Below are 23374 nucleotides of genomic sequence, written 5' to 3' on the forward strand. Positions count from 1 at the left end.
GGGAAATTTCCTGGAATTTCCTTCTTAAAATGAGGTGCGTGTTATACGCCGGTGCGTGTTATACACCGATAAATACGGTATATCCCTGTATGTTATGTTTTTGCAAGTATGTATCCAATTGCAGTTTAAACATCTGTATGAACTCTGATAAAACCACCTCTTCAGGCAGAGAATTCCATATCCTTATTGCTCTTACTGTAAAAAAAACCTTTTCTTTGCGTTAGATGAAATCTCCTTTCTTCCAGCCTAAATGCGTGACATTGTGTCCTATGTATAGCCCTGTTTATGAATAGATTTCCAGATAATGGTTTGTACTGGCCCCGAATAAATTTGTATAATGTTATCATATCCCCTCTGAAGCGCTGTTTTTCCAAACTAAAGAGATTTAAATTTTTTAACCTTTCTTCGTAACTAAAATGCTTCATTCCGGGGCGGGGCCTGACTGTCATGGTGGACAGACGTGTATAGCTGGAGCTCCCTACTAAACCTGGCCAAAATGGCTAAAAATACACGCTTTACTGGAGCACTCCGGAGCCCAACTGCCACAAGCGGGCACCCCGCAACCCCCCCCTCGGACCGGTGGGGGTGATCCCGGTCCACCCCTGGGGGTCTCCCCAGACAAAGCGGGAACGCATGAGGGAAATGAGAGGCCTACCTAAAATGGCGGAAACCATGCTGCCTTCCAGCAAGCACGAGGCCCAACAAGAACCCGGGTCTCTTGTTGGGCCTCATGCTTGCTGGAAGGCAGCATGGATTGAATGGATTGAATTTTCGCCGAATTCTGGCTTAAGCTCAAGCACCGGCTGCAACAACGGGTCCCAAGACCACCCAGCTCACATCGCCCTCCTAGACAGCCGCCAACCGATCCACAGCAACGAATCGCAGCACCGGTGGGATCTAAAACCACACCATGGCGGCGGAGAGGAGAGCACACATCTCGCACACACAAGGCATCGAAGCGGAGGACACCGCAGAAGCCAAACACAAGCCCGCTACAAGCACTCACCATATCAGGGGCGACCCTACGCAGGCAGCAAGGTACAGCCAAACGACCCCACCAACTCCTGCTCACTCACCGGTCCCAAAAGGAGATCCAGGGACACCCACAATAGAGCACTGTATAGCCCCAACGAGGCATCGGGTGAGCCATCAGAGACACATGGTAAACAGGGGTCCAGGACGGTGAAACCGAACACGACTCACTGTGCCACATCGTGACCTCGGGGTATTGATCCTCCTCCATCCGGCCTATCCACAAGGGGACCTCTACCTGGGGGACCCCAGGGGACCTCGCTATGACATTTTGCTTCCCCACATGCCACCTCAAATGTATTTTCTCGTAGCACCACTAATCCTAGGGCCGACATACAATTAACCTATTCAGGCAAATATAGCTACACCACGTATTTACATTCTGTTAGTTTTTGAAGCAGCATGACAATTATATGTCCAGACAGTACAGCGATGTTACCTTATGTTCAGCTAGCATGTTAATCCCACAGGTCACAGGATTAATCAGTTTACTATACTATTAAACACTGAGGCAGATTTTTCATGTAACCATGTTCTATATAAAAAAGAAAAAGTGCTGTTTAAATTTGCCATGATACTGTAAAATGTTGAATATGTTTTATTTCACCAACTTGGACCCGCTATCGTGGCGATACAAGTGTATGTGTTCAAACTATGCACTGCAAAAATAAAGAATTGAAAAATAAATAAATAAATAAAAATAAAAAAAATGTTTCATTCCTTTTATCAGTTTTGTAGCTCGTCTCCGCACTTTTTCTAGTGCCATAATATCCTTCTTTAGAACAGGTACCCATAATTGCGCAGCATATTCAAGGTGTGGTCTTACCAACGATTTATAAAGAGGCAAAATCCAAAAATTAGCCAATAACAGCCAAAGATTAGATAGATAGATAGATAGATAGATAGATAGATAGATAGATAGACAGACAGATTCCAAAGACTCTAATGGTCTACATTGTTTACCTCCATTGAATAGTTGGTGTGCTTATTGTCAAATATGAGGGATTCTTGAACAATCTGGTGATCTCCCTCTAGTTTGTCGATGTTGTGCTTGTAGTTCACTATGTTGTGTTCTTGCTGCTTTAGACTGTTCATCTGATCTTCAAGTGACGCAGTGAGATTAAAGGAGCTTCGAGCAATTTCCTGCACAACACACATTGCAAAGTGAGACAATGAACAGACAATTTTTTAATTTTGCTGACTTACTCTTTAATCGCCAAATCCGTTCAAACAATAAATAATTACTTTTTTTCTGTAGGTGCACACACACTACCAGCAACTTTTATAGTATCACAACAGGAAGTATAGATGCCTTTCTTACAGATTAAAGCAATCCTCATGTTCCTTTATTTGTACATATACTTGTTAACTAATTGTCCAAAAACTCCAGGTTTAACAGTGAATTGCTAGGCTGCTGGGGGCAGGGTAGGACACTTAAGACTAAGAAGGAGTTTAAGCCTATTATGTCTGTGGTTCCTCCTACTGTGTATCACGCCATGCCCAGTTTTGTGGATAAGACCAATTTGCCATGCACTGCCTGTTCTTGTTCACATATAAATAGAAAGTGTAAGTGTGTATCTGGCTTAATATCATTAAAATGTTCTCACCTATGGAATAATATGGTGATCTCAAGTTTTCCAGAAGTTTATGAATGTGAGAAATTTCAAGTAACACGCAATAATATCTATTAATGCATATCTAGGCATTATATAAGCACATCTATGAAAAATATTAGGAACTAGTATACAGTTTTGCTGTTAATTAGTATACAGTTAAGCTTGAACAAAAGTCATGAAGCCTACAAAGTAAGCAAACAAAAAATCAGTAATGAAATCAAGCAAAATGTTTTACTGCTTCTAGAAATGTTTAAGATACTTATCTGCCCTGTAGACTCACTTACCAATCTGGAAATCGCAGTTTTGCTTGCATATATATTATTTTTTATACACATACTGTATGTTAGTAAAAGGCTACCTTTTGCACTCTAAATGTTGTGGACTACATCTCCCCTGATGCTTTGCCAGCATTATGGCAAGATGTAGTCCACATCTGGAGTGCTGAAGGTTACCTATCCCTGTTGTAAGCTCTTCGAGTCAAGAACTGCGTATTCTAATGTTTCACTTCTCCCATGATCTTTTAGATTGCAAGCTCACAGGAACAACCCTCGCCCTACTGCAACTGTATGTGAACGGGATTTACAGATGTTAGTAAACTACAATTCCCATGAATCTTTGATAGCCACTTTCTGCGTATTTCACAGTATAGATTTAGATTTTACATGCCATAAATAATAAGCTTTTCTTGTCAAATCTTATTCCGGAATACTCGTGTAGATAATGATAAAATAAACTTTTTATTAGCAAAATTATTGTAGTTACGTACATTGTCTCTTTTAGAGAGACAATATTTGTGGTTGACCCTTGTGGTCAACCACAAATTTTGTCTGTTCTGTCTCAGTGGGCTGTGTCACTTGTTTCTTTTGCTGTTTCAATGTATTTACTATTCATGTTATAATAAATAGAGAAGAGGTACACTTATAATGTTGATGGATAATAAAGTACTATCTTGAAATGGAAGACTAAATATGCAGTGGAACCCTGTAAATACTAGTTACAGAATTAAAGAGAACTGCAACGAATGTGTAAAACATTCCACTACATAGATGGAAAGGGGGAGGTGATTGTTGCTGTATGAACAGTTACTTAAATGGTCAAGTGACTGCGATCTTGGAATGCCTTGTGTCTCTGTTAGCATCAGCAGGGATCATATATAAGAACGAAGAAAATAAAAGTTGCCCAGACCATTTGTTATGCAGCAACGCCAACTAATCAACCAATGTCGTTAGTGAGAATCACAAGAACCAACAGGAAACCTTTGCAGCCCATAGAGTAATTATAGGGGAAAGTACCCCATAGTATCAGAATAATTTTTTTATACAAGATAAAACTTTAAGGAATGTATTCCTTATACTTTAGAGCTCTGAGTTATACTCCTGCCTAGATAACACAGTTTTCTGAAAGATTCCTTGCATATTATTTTTTTACAGTATACCATTGTCCTTAATCACATATCACAAAACTTACCTCCATTTTGTTTTGGATCCATGGGCCAACAACATTGGCTTGAGAGGCAAACTGTCGACGCATCCGTTCGTTAGTTTGCTGCCGGGATAACTCTTCCTGCAGTGATTGATCTCGAATAGGCACAAGCTTTTTTACCTGTTTGTGAATATGTATTTCTCATTAATATGTTAAAATGTTTGATCATAGAGAAGATATCCTTCAAATGTTACATCATACGGAAGATATCCTTCAAATGTTACATCATACGGAAGATATCCTTCAATAAGAATATTACAGTTAATCACAATCAGTAGGTAACAACACTGGTCAAAGATGAATTTGAACCCAAATATGAGCTGCTTGAACACTTCTAAAATATTTGGATACATAAAATGTAAACAGATGTCTCTATTCGCCATTGACAGGTATATACAATTTAAAACACATAATAAAGACACCTGAAACATCTGTTTTTCTTACATAATGCAATAGGGATATTTCAAGGAGTATTTAGATGGCATGTTCATCTTTAAATCAGTAAAACAATTTAATGCATTCATTGTGGTTGCCATATTGCACTACTATGGTACGGTTATTAGGACAATATAGCAAAATTGTACACTAAAGGCACCCAGACCACCTCATCTCATTGAAGTGGTCTGGGTGCAGTGTCCCTGCATTTATTTATAGAAGCTGCAATGTGTATATGTAGCAAGGTTAAGTCTGTCCCTGGTGGATTTATACCAGACAGCCACTAGAGGCACTTACTGCAGTTTCACAGAGATGAACTTTGTGAAACAATGCTGAGCGTGCTCACGCTTTGCATAAAGACATCCAGTGTCTGTCAAAACCACATAGGAAAACAAGCAAGGCCTAATGCACACGTGGCACTAACTGTGCATTGCCATTAGCTCCCCCTCTCCCCCCATAGGCTTGATGTCGGCAAAGGAGAAACACGACCCAGCATCGGCGCTGGAATCGGGTAAATGAAAGAAAGATATTTTTATCCCTTCCAGGGTCGGAGGGAGCAGGGGGCAGAAGGGTTGCTGCAGGGGCAGAGGGACACTATAGTGTTAGGAATACTTCTTTGTATTCCTAACAAAGTGTTCCTTTAATTTTCAAGCCATATAGAGAATTACCTTTTCCCATTTTGTGCGCAGTTCATCCAAGGTTACAGTACTGTAGGGATTGACTGAAGATACTCTAATGTTATAACTCTGAATCACTTTTTCCACTTCACTTTGGATTCCGATAATTGCTTGTCTTTCACTGTCTGCTTGAGGCAATGTAGCTTTAAATTGTTCATGGGCTGTAATTAATTTCTGTAGACAAAAAAATGACTGGTAAAGAACTTGTACAAACCATGCATAATTTGTGAAAAGCACTGCTAAGAAATAAACAATATATGTTAGTTCATGTTTGAAATTTCTATATTTTACATTTTGTTGGGAAAATGCTTTTATTCGGACCAATGTAAAATATATAGTAAATGGTGAATATGTTAAAAAACGTACCTCCTAAAATTGGGATGTATAGGTTTGCGATGGGTGGGCGGGCCTTCAGAGGCATCACAAATTATGCAACTTGCTTGACTGGTGAGGCCAATAATGAGAAGACCCGCCAATGAAGTTGGACAATGCAGAAAATGCAGCACTCTATGGTTATAGAGCACGCAAGTGCAGTAATGATAATCTTGTGTTGTGCTACCTTAAGACAATTGCCTGGTGTTCCGCACTAAATCTGGTGGATGGTGGTACAAGACTCTAAAACAGGAATTGTCCTGCCAAAGCAGGGTGAGGGTTAACTTTGTTTACTTAATATCAATTACTCCATTGAAATCTATAGCAAAAACTCTATTCAGTATGCAAAGAAAACCCTTACTCTGAAAAACCCAGGCCATAATCTTCTTTTAAGTCTTTGTGCTAAATGCAGTGTGTCTAGGGGTGTATCCATATTCCTCTGTACAATAAACAATATTTTATGCAGTACACTTAATGTATTTGAAAGTAGTTTGAGATATTTGTTTCAGATCTATGTATTTGTTATTTATTTTTAGAGCACAGACATAGACAATCTCTGGCACTGCTCGGTATTAAAACATCCTGGGTAGCACAGACCAATATTTGGTATAGCTCTGTATATATGATTACTAATCATTTCTTTAAATGTAAAAGAGCTAAAACACTAACAGCTTGCTTTATTCAATGGGTTTATGATGTGTGCACAGGGACAATAACCCAAGCTGTTACATACAAAGGAGTTATAGAGAGCAGCTGCAACTTTGACTTTGAGTTTTCAAGTAAAAAGAATTAATTCAAAAGGCACTAGTGTACAAATACGTTGATTATAGCAACACGGAGAGAGATAAACTTCAAAAATATATAATGTCTATTGAAAGGTAATTAATATAGAAACATCGTTTATCTAAGGCATGTTTGCCCTCTTTTTAAAAAAATGTATTAAAAAGAATATTTATTTCCTAAAACCCAAATACAGAAATGTTTAATGGTTCACGCATATAGAATAGAATATGCAAAGGGGAATGTTTATGGGTTGTCCCAAAAATTATTTCAGATTCTCAATCTACCTGTTAATAAATAGGTATTATTGTTATTATTATTTTTATTATATTCTTATTGATTTCTTAGATGACTTGGGATTTTTACTATTCTTAGGATTTAAACTTCAGATATGTTTTTCTAAAAGAAACAGCAGATCCTCATACACAGTAATGCATTCCCAACACTGAGTGCAGATACACTGTAATAAAACAGGACACATGTGAGATAGTAGTTACTCCATTCTCTATTTAAACTGATAAACTGCAATAAGGTCAAGTGGAAATCTTCCCTGCCTTTTCAGTCATGCTGCAGTGCTCAGTGAGCTCTCAGCAAAGAGTAGATTGGGACATTTACAAACCAACACTGAAATTAGTTGATAACCTCAAGGGTAGCTAGAGCTTTAATCAGTATTTTCTATATTTCAAATTAAAGTGAAACATTGTTTCACTTCAATATAGAAAATGTTTTTAAAAACGGACAAATATAAAGAAAGTGTTGGAATTAAAGGGACACTATAGTCACCACAACAACTTCAGCTTAATGTATTTGTCCTGGTGAGTATAATCAGACCCTGCAGGCTTTTTGCAGTAAACACTGTCCTTTCAGAGAAAAGGCGCTTATATTACAACCTAGAGACACCTCCAGTGGCCGCTCCTCAGATGGACACTAGAGGCGCTTCCTGGAGAAATAAGGTGAGGCACTGCAAATAAGATAATAATAAGTTTTTTTTAACACTATAGGGTCAAGAATACATGTTTGTTCCTTTAATAACATCTGGGGGAACAATTAGACAAGAATTGGAATTTTTTTTGTATTCAAATTAATTAAGCTTTTTAGATCACTACATTCCTTGAAGGCACATTCCACTGCCAAAATGCCAAAAATAAATCAAAAATTATACAAATCAATGCTTAGTAGATTTGCCCCAATGAAAGCATACATTCATTTAATTATGAATTCATTGAGGGTGCATCTAAAAACAGCTTGCTAAAACTGCAGATCTCTTGTCTGGAGTCTTTGCAACCCTCCTCTTAGCCCAGACCTTTCGTGGCTGTCCAATAACAGACTTCCTAATGCAGCTCAATTAGAAGTCTTTGTGAGGTAGGTGCTCTAAGCAATTGCTGTCTCTTGAGTTTAGCTCCACAGAGCTAAGCTGCCAGGAAGTAACAGGACCTGTTGTCTAATTGACAGTCAGAGGGATATAACAAAGTTCATTTATAAAAATGCCAATTTCTATTAAAAACTGCACTTTTGTAAAATAAATAAAAAAAGGGCAAAGCTAAAGTGCTTTTGGGGTTTGGAGTGTCCCTTTAAATAAAAGCAATGGATGATAGATTTTCTAGCTTGTAACGGTGTCTGGGCATTGGGGATATTTGAGCAAATCCGATTACACATATAAATATTCTGAAAACATCCTCCATGAAACTTTATATCAACCAACTACCAGAATAAATAATATTCTCTCTGTAAAGAACTTTGAGACATGGTCTCTGCATTCCATTAACTTTGTAATAACATGTTCTCTCCTCCAAATAGCCACACCTGGATTTCTTCTACACTATGGACAATGAACATGTCCTGAAGATCTTCCATGGCTCCTTCCATCCAGATGTTGAAAGGTGCAGCTCTTTTTATAAACTCTAAGTGAAGCTGGTCGACAGTTTCTAAAAGTTTCTCTGTACGCTGTGGAAATCAGAAAATGGAGAAGGAAGTTATATAATATTGAATAATACTGGCATAATACCATGCGGTGGAGCAGCTGTATGGTATATGGTGTCTAAGGGCAAATAAAGCTTTCAACCAGTGACAAAATCCTTTTTTATGAGAGTCAAGTTTATGTGCCTCTGCACAACACGCCAATGCTTTCATGGTGTCCATTAAAAGAGCTGAGAGCCATTTGGATGATGATGTAATAGCACTACATTTAAGCATTTTATCATTGCAATAAATAATAGTAATGTTGTGATTATGTTAGTATATACTTGGGGTTGTGTTTAGTATTATATTATTATTCTCGATTATTTTGATGTGGGGGGGGGGTTCTTTAGGACAAGGAAGCTATTCACAGTAGTTTGGGGTTAACTACAAAATTATTGTAGCGAGTGACATTTACCTCAAGAGATTCCCTTCGTTTTTGAGTCAATGTACCAAGTCGGTCCCACTGGTCACATATCTTCTGGCATCGTTCATTAACCCTAGCTGCATCATGATAATCCAGTTCACTAGGAGAAGAAGAAGGCAGAAAGATAAGCCTGCAGCAAATCCCATAGAAAAAAAGTAATTCATTGCAATGCATGGAAACACAAGATGGCACTGTTCAAATGTGTTACTGTTTCTGAGAGAAACACCTAAATCTATATATATGCTTTAGGTAAGTGCTGCTCAATCCAGTTTGTAGTACTTACCAGTGTTCTATGTCTAAACTGTCAATAGCCACATTTCAAGTAAGCACTTAAATCTGTTTGTAGGCATTATAGGAACATACATTACTTTGAAACAACTCTCTCATTCCAAAGCTCTAGCTTTGAGTAAGACAGTTGTTTCACTCTGCAGGCTGGAAGAAAAAAAAAATCAGTATGATAATTTATTTAAATATTTGCCTGCTTCTTCTTTCTTACGTTTTCCACACCCACTCCAGGACACAGACTGATCTAACCAATCAGTGTCCTATCCCTAGGAATGCTAGAAAAGTGCATTGGGCATACCTGACAAATTTACATTTATGCTAGATCTCTTTACCTTTCAACATCCTGACAGGGGCAAAGAGAGGGAATCGTATTTATCATTTAATCCATGTGATTATGCAGAGCAAGCTGCCATGTTTCTTTCTCCTGCTGCTGAACAATGATGCTGAACTGTTTCTGTCATTAGTAGACTGTTCTAAAAACTGAGCTAGGTGGGTAAGAAAGAGGGTAGAGGAGGCAGAAGAAACTCTCCTAACTAAGAGGCGTGCCCAATAATCTGAGCAAATTTATAGTAAGTTTATAAATGTTTATTTCATACTTTCAAAGTTTATCTTGCTTTACTTTGGTTTGTATATTTGTTTAAAAGTGCTTGTTTGCCAATTTAAAAATAATAATAATTGTCAAGTGATGCATGTCCCTTTTTACTAGTTGGAGAACCGTGGAGCTAATCTTTTTTCTACAAAAATCTTTATTTTTGCAGTGCAGGGAGTTACAGACAAGTTTGTGATGCCACAACAGCATCAACAGACACTCAGTATCATACATATTCGTACATAGGCATGGCATGTAAATACGTAGCACTATTTTTAACCCCTTAAGGACCAAACTTCTGGAATAAAAGGGAATTATGACATGTCACACATGTCATGTGTCCTTAAGGGGTTTAAGAAAATGACTTAAAGTAAACAAAATTAAAGTAAAACAAGATAGGGTTAATTAAGCATAGGCTAAGGCACCACATTTTGAAGATAATGAATAAACTCTTGTTTACTTATTCCTACTAGGTAAGGATAGATAAATTATGCGAAACAAAATAGAAAACCTAGTGGCTGATATGGTAGATAAGATAGATCACAGAACTATGCCAAAGCAACAAAAACACAAGCAATAGGCAAACTTGACATAGACACTACCAGCTACTACGACAGAAATCTAGTGACCACAGTATAGTCTCCCAGCAAATTTAAAATTGTAATCCCGATATAGGGGGTCATGAAAGAACCGGGAGTCCCAGTAGCATGTGTGTGTCAGCCGATGCCCAATCTAATCAAGAGCAGCAATCTCATAAGAGCTTCACCAGTATAGGCATGTTGGGTAGGCCACACAAGGTTACTACACCAGTCCCGAGTTTGAAGAGGAGCCAGCACCAATTTTCCACGGACCCAGCATCTAGGAGTGCTAAAGTCCTTCCCCTTCAAGGGTCTGCTCAGGGGCCTGGATCGAGCTCAGTGTCTCCGAAGCCAAGGTTTCCTCCGCAGTTGTGGGCGGTGCAGCAAGGTCTTCCCTCTGTAGGTGTCAGGATCGGGACAGGGATCCAACACGCAGAGTACAAAGAGTAGCAGATACGTATACCGGACCTTAGAATGGCCGGACTTAACGTAATACTACGATAGAATGGTCAGGGACAAGCCGAGGTCGAGGGAACGAGAAGACAGGTAAGCGAGAGACAAGCCGGGTCAAGGATAACAGAGAAGACAGGTAAGTAATAACAAAGCCGGGTCAGAACCAAAAGACAAGAGAATACAAGAGCACTGTGTGACTAGGCTGGCTAGAACCACGACAGGGCAATGAGCAAATGCTGAGAGCTCCCTTAAATACCCTGGTTCTAGAGACTAATCACGCCTCCGCCGAGACCTGATTCGTGTCCGTGATTTGACTGACAGGTCGGGCTAGAATAGCGTCATGACGTCGACTATTGAGCGTCACGTTACAAAAAGGCATAGTTCTCTCGCGGCCGGCGTTTACATGCGCGAGGGGACCGCGAGGAACGGGAGAATCATGCCGTCTGGATGGAAAAACGTCTAAGTCTCTACCCGTCTCAGGGGTAGAGACTACAGGTACCCTGACAGTACCCCCCCTCTCAGAAACGCCCACCGGGCGGAAGGAACCGGGACGAGATGGAAAGCGGGAATGAAAAGCCCTGCGAAGACGAGGAGCATGGACATCCTCCTGTGGTACCCAGGTCCTCTCTTCTGGACCATATCCCTTCCAGTCAACCAGGTATTGGATTTTCCCCCGGGAGATTCGAGAATCGATGATGGAGTTGATTTCGTACTCCTCCTGACCCTCAACCTGAACAGAGTGAGGAGAGGAGACCTTGGAGGAGAATCTGTTACAGATCAGGGGTTTTAGCAAGGAAACATGAAAGGAATTAGGAATACGTAAGGCAGAGGGGAGCGCTAGGCGATACGCAACAGGATTAATTCGATTCAGGATCCTATAGGGTCCAATGTAGCGAGGAGCGAATTTCATAGACGGTACTTTCAAATGAATGTTTCTAGTACTCAACCATACCCTATCACCAGGGACAAAACTAGGAGCCGGCCTTCTGCGTTTGTCAGCGTGTTTTTTATACAGTATAGAATTATGTAGGAGAATTTGTCGAGTCTGATCCCACAACTTCTTCAGATTGGCAACATGAGTATCAACCGACGGTACCCCCTGGGAAGAAGGAACCGAGGGAAGAATGGAAGGATGAAAACCATAATTCATGAAAAAGGGGCTAGAGCGAGTTGAATCGCAAACAAGATTATTGTGTGCGAACTCTGCCCAAGGAATCAGACCGACCCAATCGTCCTGGTGTTCAGAAACAAAACAACGCAGATATTGTTCAATCTTTTGATTGGTACGTTCAGCGGCTCCGTTAGACTGAGGGTGATAAGCAGAAGAAAAGTTCAATTTAATGCCTAGTTGAGAACAGAATGATCTCCAGAAACGTGAAACAAACTGGGAACCTCTATCAGAAGTAATCTCGGAAGGTATCCCATGTAAGCGAAAGATCTCTTTAGCAAAAATCTCCGCTAATTCAGGTGAAGTCGGAAGTTTAGGTAAAGGCACGAAACGAGCCATCTTGGTAAACCTATCCACCACTGTAAGAATAACAGTGTGCTTTTTCGAAACAGGCAAATCCACAATAAAATCCATCGCCAAACAGGACCAAGGTTTTTCTGGAACTTCCAGGGGATGTAAGAGACCACAAGGAAGCGAATGAGGTAGTTTAGTCTTAGTACAGACCTCACAGGCTCCGATAAAATCCTTAATATCCCTCCGTAAAGAAGGCCACCAGAAATCCTTAGAGATCAAGGAATATGTTTTGCGAACGTCCGGATGACCAGCCACCTTACTCTCGTGAAGACACTGTAAGAGCTCCAGTTGGAGTTCAGGAGGAACGAAGTGTCTAGACGCAGGAGTCAGTCTAGGTGCCAGATGCTGCAAGCTCCTGATCTGATCAAGAAGCGGAGAATGGATTTTGAGAGTTGTGTTAGCGATGATATTACACTTGGGTACTATAGAGGATAAAACCGGCTCAGATATGGCAGAAGGTTCATGTTGGCGAGACAAGGCATCAGCTTTAGAATTCTTAGAACCAGGCCTATATGTGAGTATGTAATTGAAGTGAGTGAGGAATATAGACCAACGGGCCTGTCTCGATGATAATCGTTTAGCCTCCCCAATATAGGATACGTTTTTATGATCCGTCAAAATGGTAACAGGATGCAAAGTCCCCTCCAATAGATGTCTCCACTCCTTTAAAGCCATGATAACCGCTAGGAGTTCCCTGTCACCAATGTCATATCTGCTCTCAGTACCCGATAATTTTTTGGAAAAATACCCACATGGATGTAATGGTTTATCCACACCCAACCTTTGGGACAGGATGGCACCTATACCCGTCTCAGAAGCGTCAACTTCGAGTAGGAAAGGCAGAGTAGTATCAGGGTGAACTAAAATTGGTGCGGAAGCAAACAGCTCCTTGAGAGTCTTAAAAGCCAGAAGTGCTTCAGTAGACCAATTCTTAGTGTCAGCCCCTTGTCTGGTCATATTGGTGATAGGAGCAATAATAGAGGAGTAACCCTTAATGAAACGTCTGTAATAATTAGAGAAACCAATAAATCTCTGAATGGCCTTGAGACCCTTAGGTAAAGGCCAATCTAAAATGGATTGGAGTTTCTCCGGATCCATTTCAAACCCCTCTCCAGAAATCACGTAACCAAGAAAGGTAGTCTGGGATTGGTCAAAGCTACATTTCTCTAATTTGCAGTACAAGCCATGTTGAAGAAGTTTGTGCAAAACCCTTCTGACCTGTCCGTGGTGAGTCTCAATCTCCCTGGAATGTAGAAGTATATCATCGAGGTATACAATAACACAGTCATGTTGAAACTCCCTAAGAACTTCATTAATTAGATCCTGAAATACCGCCGGGGCATTACAGAGACCAAAAGGCATTACAGTATACTCATAGTGCCCATAACGAGTATTGAACGCAGTCTTCCACTCGTGTCCCTGCTGAATTCTCACCAAGTTATAAGCACCTCTGAGGTCTAACTTAGTGAAAATCTTGGAACCTTTTAATCGATCAAAAAGCTCGGTGATCAAGGGGATCGGATAGGCATTTCTAATGGTTATCTTGTTCAAACCTCGGTAGTCAATGCAAGGTCTTAAAGAACCATCCTTCTTTTTAACAAAAAAAAATCCAGCCCCAGCAGGGGAGGAGGATCTCCTAATGAACCCTTTGTCTAGGTTTTCACGAATATACTCCTCTAAGACTAAGTTCTCATTCGTAGACAAAGGGTATACATGGCCCCTGGGAGGCATAGTACCAGGAAGTAAATTAATTTTGCAATTAAAAGGCCTGTGTGGTGGTAAGGTATCAGCCTTTCCTTTGTCAAATACCGCCTTTAAATCTAGATACAAGGACGGTATCTGTACTTTAGTAGAGTCGGTAGAGTTATTAAGTGTGTTAACAATACAAAGGGGTGACACTCTCTTTAAACATCTCTCTTGACAACCCTGACCCCACGAGACTATTTCCCCTGATTTCCAATCTATAATGGGGTTATGTCTCTTCAGCCAGGAGTATCCCAGGACTATGGGAACAGAAGGAGATGAAATGAGTAGTAGAGATATCTCCTCCTTGTGTAGAATACCAGTAGTTAAGTTAAGAGGTGTGGTCTCCCGGAAAATCACAGGCTCAACTAAAGGTCTACCATCTATGGCCTCAACAGCCAAAGGCGTCTTCCTTAACTGGGATGGGATAGCGTGTTTGGTGAGAAAAACTTGGTCGATAAAGCTCTCAGCAGCTCCGGAGTCTATCAATGCCACAGTCTCTAAAGTTCCCTTCTCCCAAGTTAAAGAGACGGGTAATAGAAGCCTGTGTTCTTTGTAGTTATGAGTAGAGGACAAAATAGAAACACCCAAGGCCTGTCCTCTAGAGAAACTTAGGTGCGAGCGTTTCCCGGGCGATTGGGACAATTCAAACGTAAGTGACCTCTGACTCCACAATACATACACAGTCCCTACCTTCTCCTGTACTGTCTCTCCTCTTCTGAGAGGCGAGTAAGGCCTATCTGCATAGGTTCTGGAAACTGTGGAGTTTTGATTTCAGGACTTTGAAATGAAGGAGCTAGTCTAAAGGAAGGTCTACCGGTTCTATCTCGAGTGTTCTGCCTCTCTCTTAGACGTTCGTCAATGCGAGAGATAAAGGAAATTAAGTCCTCCAAATTCTCGGGAAGCTCTCTCGTCGCTACCTCGTCAAGTATTACATCGGATAATCCGTTTAAAAATACGTCTATATAAGCCTGTTCATTCCACTTAACCTCTGCCGCCAAAGACCTGAATTCTAGTGCGTAATCCACAAGTGTTCGGTTCTCTTGTCTAAGGCGCAACAGCAATCTAGCCGCATTGACCTTTCTGCCAGGGGGGTCAAAAGTTCTTCTAAAAGCAGCTACAAAGGCATTATAGTTATAGACTAATGGATTATCATTCTCCCACAACGGATTAGCCCATCTCAGAGCCTTCTCAATGAGTAAGGTGATAATAAATCCCACCTTTGCCCTATCAGTAGGGTAGGAACGGGGTTGTAGCTCGAAATGGATACTGATCTGGTTCAAAAAGCCACGACACCTTTCAGGAGAACCAGCATAACGTACAGGTGGGGTAACTCGGGAAGAAGCACCTACAGTGGCTACCTCTAGCCCTGAACTCACAGGAGGAATAGAAGTATTACGCATCTCCTCAGGTGGATTATTATTAGGACGTGATAGTAACGCCTGTAGTGCTAGTGCCATCTGATCCATTCTATGATCCATGGCGTGAAACCTAGGATCAGGAGAACCAAGCTGACAGTTTGTACCTGCAGGATCCATTGGCCCTGTCGTAATGTCAGGATCGGGACAGGGATCCAACACGCAGAATACAAAGAGTAGCAGATACGTATACCGGACCTTAGAATGGCCGGACTTAACGTAATACTACGATAGAATGGTCAGGGACAAGCCGAGGTCGAGGGAACGAGAAGACAGGTAAGCGAGAGACAAGCCGGGTCAAGGATAACAGAGAAGACAGGTAAGTAATAACAAAGCCGGGTCAGAACCAAAAGACAAGAGAATACAAGAGCACTGTGTGACTAGGCTGGCTAGAACCACGACAGGGCAATGAGCAAATGCTGAGAGCTCCCTTAAATACCCTGGTTCTAGAGACTAATCACGCCTCCGCCGAGACCTGATTCGTGTCCGTGATTTGACTGACAGGTCGGGCTAGAATAGCGTCATGACGTCGACTATTGAGCGTCACGTTACAAAAAGGCATAGTTCTCTCGCGGCCGGCGTTTACATGCGCGAGGGGACCGCGAGGAACGGGAGAATCATGCCGTCTGGATGGAAAAACGTCTAAGTCTCTACCCGTCTCAGGGGTAGAGACTACAGGTACCCTGACAGTAGGCTCTCCACTCAGGTAATCTTTGTAGAAGAGCCATATCGCTGGTTCCAGCAGACATGCCCGGTGTATGTGCTTGTGGCCTCCCTCTGCATAGACATGCGTCTCCCTCCAGAGGGTGGGCAGCGTGTTTCAGCTGGCTAGATCTCTGGGAGATTCGGGCCCAGAAGCTTTCACAGATGAAGTCGAAGGTTGCCAACTCTTTTTAATCACTGGTCAGACCACTCGTTGATCTGTAACTCTGCCATCTTTAGACTATCGGGCCGTCAATGTAGGGTACCCTCCAGCCAGAAGCCTTTCCTTGGGTTCCAGGATAACCCCCACTGGTCCAAGGGGGTGGGGGAGGAAACAGGGCCTCAAAAATGAGTTGTAGAGGGCTGGTGTACTCAGGGGCGTATTAGCCGCGAGGCAAACAAGGCATTTGCCTTGGGCGGCATTTTCCAGGGGGCGGCAAAAAACGCCGCCCCCAAATGCCCAAGGCAAATGTCTTGTTAGCCTTGCGGCTAACAGACATGCTGGGCTGGTTGCTGGTTGCTGGGCGGCCGGCGAGGGAGCTCTTCCCCTGAGCTCTCTGCTCAGCTCCCTCGCGCGCCGCCCGCAGAGTGAGACTGGGAGCCGGAATATGACGTCATATTCCGGCTCCGCCTCCCAGCCTCACTCTGCGGGCGGCGCGCGAGGGAGCTGAGCAGAGAGCTCAGGGGAAGAGCTCCCTCGCCGGCCGCCCAGCCTGCCCGCCAGTGCCGCCCTGCAGCCACTGGACCACCAGGGAATGGGAGAACCCCCCCACCCCCAGCATTCCCAAAGGTAAGGAGGCTGGGGGGGAGGGGGGAGTAAATAAAAAAAAAATGTGTTAATGTGAGTGTGTGTGTGTGTCTCTGACTGTGTGTGTCTGATAGTGTGTGTGTGTCTGATAGTGTGTGTGTGTGTGTCTGATAGTGTGTGTGTGTGTCTGTTAGTGTGTGTGTCTGTCTGTCTGTTAGTGTGTGTGTGTGTCTGTGACTGTGTGTGTTAGTGTGTGTGTGTCTGTTAGTGTGTGTGTGTCTGTTAGTGTGTGTCTGTGACTGTGTGTGTTAGTGTGTGTGTGTGTCTGTTAGTGTGTGTGTCTGACTGTGTGTCCGACAGTGTGTGTCTGTTAGTGTGTGTCTCACTGTGTGTGTCTGTTAGTGTGTGTGTGTCTGTTAGTGTGTGTGTGTCCGACTGTGTGTGTTTGTTAGTGTGTGTGTCTCACTGTGTGTGTCTGTTAGTGTGTGTGTGTCCGACTGTGTGTGTTTGTTAGTGTGTGTGTCCGACTGTCTGTGTTTGTTAGTGTGTGTGTCTCACTGTGTGTGTCTGTTAGTGTGTGTGTGTCCGACTGTGTGTGTTTGTTAGTGTGTGTGTCCGACTGTGTGTGTTTGTTAGTGTGTGTGTGTCCGACTGTGTGTGTTTGTTAGTGTGTGTGTCCGACTGTGTGTGTTTGTTAGTGTGTGTGTCTCACTGTGTGTGTCTTTTAGTGTGTGTGTTTGTTAGTGTGTGTGTGTCCGACTGTGTGTGTCTGACTGTGTGTGTCTGTTAGCTAGTGTATGCGTATCTGTCAGTGAATGTGTGTGTATATAGAAGGCGAGGCAGGGGGGAAGGGTTGGGTGGGGGTGGCGCGCGCGCGGGGGGGGGGGGTGTCTGAGTTTTGTCCTGCCTAGGGCAGCACAAAACCAAGATACACCACTGGGTGTACTGTAGAGGTAAGGAGCGGCCGCCTCCCACACACGTTTGCCAAATTAGGCCTCAAATCTTAGGAGCTGCAATCTCCGGCAAATCAGGCCCATCCTGGGTAGCACATCAGAGAAATAAGCAGCAGCCGCCGTACTATTGCCAGTTCTTGCTGGAACTAGTCTTTTTTTTAAAGAAGTAACCTTTCAAACATTTTCAGAGTTATTTCTTAAATTAAGAATTTTAGTTAACTGCATCAAAATTTCTAGGATCCTGGGGTTTCATATTTGATTGCACTTTACTCTGGTACAAGGGAATAAGGAAGGTGTACAAATAGACGAGTTAATAGTTTTCAATGGTTCTAAATATTCATATTTGTTGATGTACATTATATTTGTCTAACTGAAGGCCTGTGGATCAAGTGACCCTCAATATTTTGATATTGTCTCTTAAATATCTGTAAAGAAAGTGGTACATCTCAGAGGCCCTTTTGAATATTTTTGAATCCTGAACTTATTATCAGCTTTTATTAATTGCTGTACATAGTACGTTTTATTTAAATGAATTTGCTTTTTTTTACGAATCTCCTATACAAAAAAGTTTGCACATTTCACTCTCATCAAGTATAATAATTTAAATAATACGTTAATTAAGCTAAACGTTCAGTCCACTTCAATGATATGTATGCTCATTTTTAGACATTCCCATTTGGTGTTGACCTTAATTCATATAAAGCACTCAGCTATGCTACAGTTGTGAATACCTGGGATTTTTGCAAAACCAGTCACTGTTGGACCTCTTGCACAAACTGAGACTGATTGAGGTCTAAATGTAGCCATGCAAAGAGATAATATTCTAGCACAGCTATGCTCGGTATTCTTTTACACAGTACCTATGACACTATCAAATTCCTTGGAAATAGTTTTATCAACCAAATGCCAGCAGCTGTGTGGATTGGAACATACTTCAATTCCTGGGCAATGGCAGCAATCTGCTCTACGCGGTCCTGGCGGGAGGCCAGCTCGCTTTCAAACGCCTCGTGTTTTCTCAGAAGTGCTCGCAGTTCCGTCAAAGATACAGTTTCATAGTCTTTCTGCATTAGAATCTGTTCTTTCCCTGGATAGAGAAATAATAATAATAAGAAGATACTGTAAAAATAACAAAAACAAATGTTACTCTGGAATTTATTGATCATTATAAATTGTTTCTAGATTTATTTATTTTTATTTTAAATTTTTATTGGAGGATTTACAGTAATGTACATAAAAATAGTTTCTAGATTTTTAACATGACACTTAAATGAGCTTGCCGAAGTGCTTTATATATCTTATTTGTAAAAATTTATAAAACTTATAAAACAGACAATTTCAATTGAAATTGGCACATTTATAATTAGGGGCAGAAAAAGCAGACAGAGCACCCAAACAGATCTACACAGAGCTAACTAACGAGGCAGGCATGGCCCCTTCTCTATCACGTGTACTACAGTTCACTGAGAAGCATAGGAAAAGCCCTTGTGCTCACAGCTCCAGCAGAAGTCACAATACTTGCCCCTTGCGGCATGTGCAATCGCGGAAGTGATGTCGCTTCTGTATTCCAATGTACGTGAGACGTTCCCCGCTCGGGCCTAGCTTCCTGGTGCCTCATTCTAACATCATTTATGTAATGGAACCCTTCCATTTGTTTCGTTTTATATTGTCAGTCTATGTGGCATTTTTTTGATGCGGTACACACACTTGTGACATCACTCTCTGTAAACAATCACAACTCAGTGTAGGCTATATATACTTCCTTATTGTCATTGTGTCCTTGCCCTGTAGTGGTTCTTGTTACCGCAAGAGTGTGTTTACACTGTGTATTGGATTTATTGTATTCTGCACTTGGCTTGTTTGACTATTCTTGCTTTTTGATATCCAGACTTTTGCTGACTATTGATTCTGCTTATCTCTTTTATCCTAGACCTCAGTGTTTCTCTGTCTGCTTGCAGACATTTTGTTTATCTGTCTTAAGCACTAGCCCAGCCACTCTAAAGACGTACGTGTTCATTCACTATTTCCTTTAGGTTTACGTGTTACGCCCTGACAAGAGGCTTCTCAGTGAGCCAATTTTATATGAAGGGACACAAACACCAGATAGAACACTCAATTGAGTGTTCCTTTATCAATGGAAAAATGTAGCCCATGTATGTTAATTTGCTTCAGAGACAAGAAAGCAAAGTAGACAACCACAGAAAAGGTAGGCATTACAGACTGAAGTTAGTAGTAGAAAATTCACACTTAGCTATTTCCCCTTTTTGCCCATTTAGTTCTACATTTGTATTTCCTTTATCAACAGTCCACAGTTCTAGACAAAGCAAATAGAGTTATCATGGACAATGTTTTTTTGTTAGCTACATACCAAATGTCCAAGATTCATGGGTAGAAGCCTTCTGCTTAAATTTCTCAGCCAAGTGCTCCAACCTCTCAAGTCTTCTCAGTTCATTAAGTAACCACTCCTCGTATCCTTTTTCACCTTGCTCCAATCCTTGCCACGCATTTGCAATGTCCTACATAACAAGGGCAAATCAATAATTTCTGCAAATCACATTTTATGGCTACATGTCAGGATGTCCCAAGAAGGCTGTTTGTTCTGCATTGCCTGTGGTATTATAGGAAGATGTTTACAAATAGAGATTGAGTGCATCAATCATGTTCTGGAACCCTCAATACAACAGAGACAGAGACAATTAAAGGCAAACTTCACAGGAGTTTTTATATTGTGAATATTTATCCCCTATATGTGTGTTTGTGAGGTCTAAAACATAGGATGAAATGTAGAAATTCATAATGTTGTATTGAACTCTCCATTTTGGCTCTGTAAATCGTTGTTCTAAATGATGCCTGTGGTGGGCAACCGCCACTAAGTACCATGCCCACTGTTTATTTGTGTGTTTTCCCATGGTATTGTGTGGTCCCTCTGTGTTTTTTTCGTGTATCTGTATGTATTTAATGCATTTTGCCTGTTCCCCGTTCGGGAGAGCTCATACGAATGGAACCCGTTTGTCTCCCGTACGGGGACCACCCTGATTTTCCATTTAGAACACTCATTAGAACATTCTGAAACTGCAAGGGAAATTATTAATGAATGCTCCCCTAGGTGGCCGCCGGTTCGTATAGCCGAACGCCAACAAGGGGAGGCATTTTTCTCCTGAATGGGCCTTCCTGCGCTGTCTCAGGTCCCCGTGTCGGGGATCCCCCTATCTGCTCCTAACGAAGCTGTAATCACTACTCCCCTGCCCGGGAGTTGCAAGACCAGGCTCGGAGTTACCCGAGGAGCGCTCTCTCTGGTGCTACATAAGTGGAGGTAGCCCCGGAGAGAGGCGCGAGCCCCAGACGAATCCCTGGAACTGTGAGTTGGCTATACAGCCACAGGGGCCCTGCTGGCCGCCTGGAAGTCCGTGCTGACCAATGGAAGAAGGAGCCCCCATTCAAACTGGGTTTGTGCCATTCTCCTGATTGGCACAAGCGTGCACTGATTGGTCGCTGTGGGGCGCAGGTGACCGATAAAAGGAGGTTGCCCCTTCAAAGGGGTTTTGTGCCGTTTCTTCTGATTGAGTGGCGACACCCCTCTCCTCCCCGAGCGATGATTGACGCAATTTAGTTCACGCCCTTTCAGCTGATTGGTTGTTGCTTGGTTTAGGAGCGAAGTTTAAATTCACTGGACTAAACCAAGCAACTCCATGGAACTAATTTCGGGGAAGTAAAGAGCCTCAAGCCCCAGACTTTAGACAATGATTTCTCAGGCTCTGTACATCCTAAATTGGAACCGGGGCTATCCAGGGATATGAGTTTTATGTGTGTATCTCATTGCCTTCCCGGGCGCGGAGCCCCTAAGAGTTCCCCCATATAGGTAATGTGTTTTACTGTTTGTATCAGGTTTTTAATGTATGCAACTGTGTCCTGTTGGTATCTCCCAGAGCGGGAGATGGTTATCTGTAACCCTTCTCTTGCCTGGGACAAAGGAAAGTGTACTAAAAGAGGAAGACCCCCTTTGGGGTCTGTGCTTATAAAGCTGTGTGTTTCAATAAAGGATTGTCAGTGTTTTTAACCTCCAGAGCTGTGTTTTGTCCAGTCAAGGGGGGAAATGGATGCCTGCTTGTTGTAAGGGTTCCTGAATGGCTGAAGGAAGGGTATTAGCGGAGGTAACCAGTCGGATTACCCGTGGACCGCTACAATGCTCTTTTCTACCAAGATAGCTATCAGAAGAAGAGAAACAGACACAGTGGTTATGTTCCATCCCACATTTGCATTGTGTGCCAAGGCTGTGTATAGACTGATATGAATTGTGATGTCACTTGCTAAGCCTAAGGGACCAGGAAAGAGTGATCTATGATATTAAAAGGCCAGAATAACACAACCTCACACAATTAACACAAACACAGGGTACAACTATGCTATAACATTTTATAGATCACTTTGAAATGTTGTTAAAACTTTAATTACATACTTGTTCGGAGTAATGATTGTCAAAATATTACAAAATCACAGATTCTTTGGATACAATTAATGTATTCATAAAATGTGCATACTTTTAACCTAATTTTAAAATGTATAAATATATATTCATACACAAATGTATCCCTCTACTCACTGAGACCATCTTCCCTTCGGATGGCATGAAAGCTGGCCTATTGCTTATCCTCAGCTTTGTCTGCAAAGTGTTGAAATTTATCTCCAGCTGACATTTCTCCTGGACTCTGGGAGGTTTATGCTTGCGACGATAATCTCGGAAATCGTCAAGTTTCTTCATCATAGCTTGCAGTGACTTTTCAGATGTTCGGTTCTCAAGCCATGGAATCGTACGACGAATCCATTCTAAAAGCTAAGGCAGCACTTGTTAGATCACTGTCCCATATTATTCAGGGTAAAAAAATAAATACAGTAATTTAGAAATGGTATAGTTCATTGATGACATGTGACTTATGAGCTTCTGAATACATCCTGCTTATGTTGTCTTTACCATAACATGACTGACATATCTATCAATGCATTTCATAAAGTTTGCTACATTATGCAGTAAAATGTAAAGTCCCCCCCTACCAATCGTATCTCACAGCTTCACATCAATCACTTTTGCTAACTTTTCTCCTAGAATCTTGTTCCAATTCTAGATATTTATTTTACCATGACCATCTTTTAAAGCTATGGTCTTTAATTTTTTTACTGGGAGGGACCCCGATGTTGTATGTGAAATAAACATTGTGACAATTTTCTATTGAAAAATTAGCTCAGTGAATAGGATTATAAAGATATATTTTGAAAGGATAACTATCAGATATATTTTTAATTAACTATGCAAAGCATGTTGAATAGACTATCCAAATGTGACTCTGTTACACCAGGAAGTAATTATCACCATAATAAACTACTATTAGCATTTCCCTTGCGACAAGTAAGTATAATGTGACCGGTACAACTAATGAGGACACACTATAATGGCGTAGTAATTGGGTAAGAGCCACAGCTCTAGAAGGAGTACGTTCAGGTGACCATTTTATATTAATGAGTAAATAATTGATTCCACCCACTGTATATTACAATGCTGTTCCACCCTATACGACTTTCTGTGACAATGTGAACTACCGTTACTCCTCTTAGTA

General features: G+C 41.7%; 1 protein-coding gene across 1 annotated transcript in view; it reads right to left on the reverse strand.

Moving 5' to 3' along the window:
- Positions 1 to 23374, reverse strand: part of ACTN2 (actinin alpha 2) — a 72448-nt gene that overhangs the window by 12693 nt on the left and 36381 nt on the right. Inside the window, exons 10-17 of the mRNA XM_063443647.1 lie at positions 22366 to 22596; positions 20134 to 20281; positions 18702 to 18852; positions 8769 to 8877; positions 8198 to 8338; positions 5234 to 5416; positions 4116 to 4250; positions 1996 to 2175 (exon numbers count right to left, since the gene is read on the reverse strand). Of these exons, the coding sequence (XP_063299717.1) occupies positions 1996 to 2175; positions 4116 to 4250; positions 5234 to 5416; positions 8198 to 8338; positions 8769 to 8877; positions 18702 to 18852; positions 20134 to 20281; positions 22366 to 22596 (1278 nt within the window). The remainder of the gene's footprint in view (positions 1 to 1995; positions 2176 to 4115; positions 4251 to 5233; positions 5417 to 8197; positions 8339 to 8768; positions 8878 to 18701; positions 18853 to 20133; positions 20282 to 22365; positions 22597 to 23374) is intronic.

The sequence above is a fragment of the Pelobates fuscus genome, chromosome 2 (assembly GCF_036172605.1).
Source record: "Pelobates fuscus isolate aPelFus1 chromosome 2, aPelFus1.pri, whole genome shotgun sequence".
Lineage (NCBI taxonomy): Eukaryota > Metazoa > Chordata > Amphibia > Anura > Pelobatidae > Pelobates > Pelobates fuscus.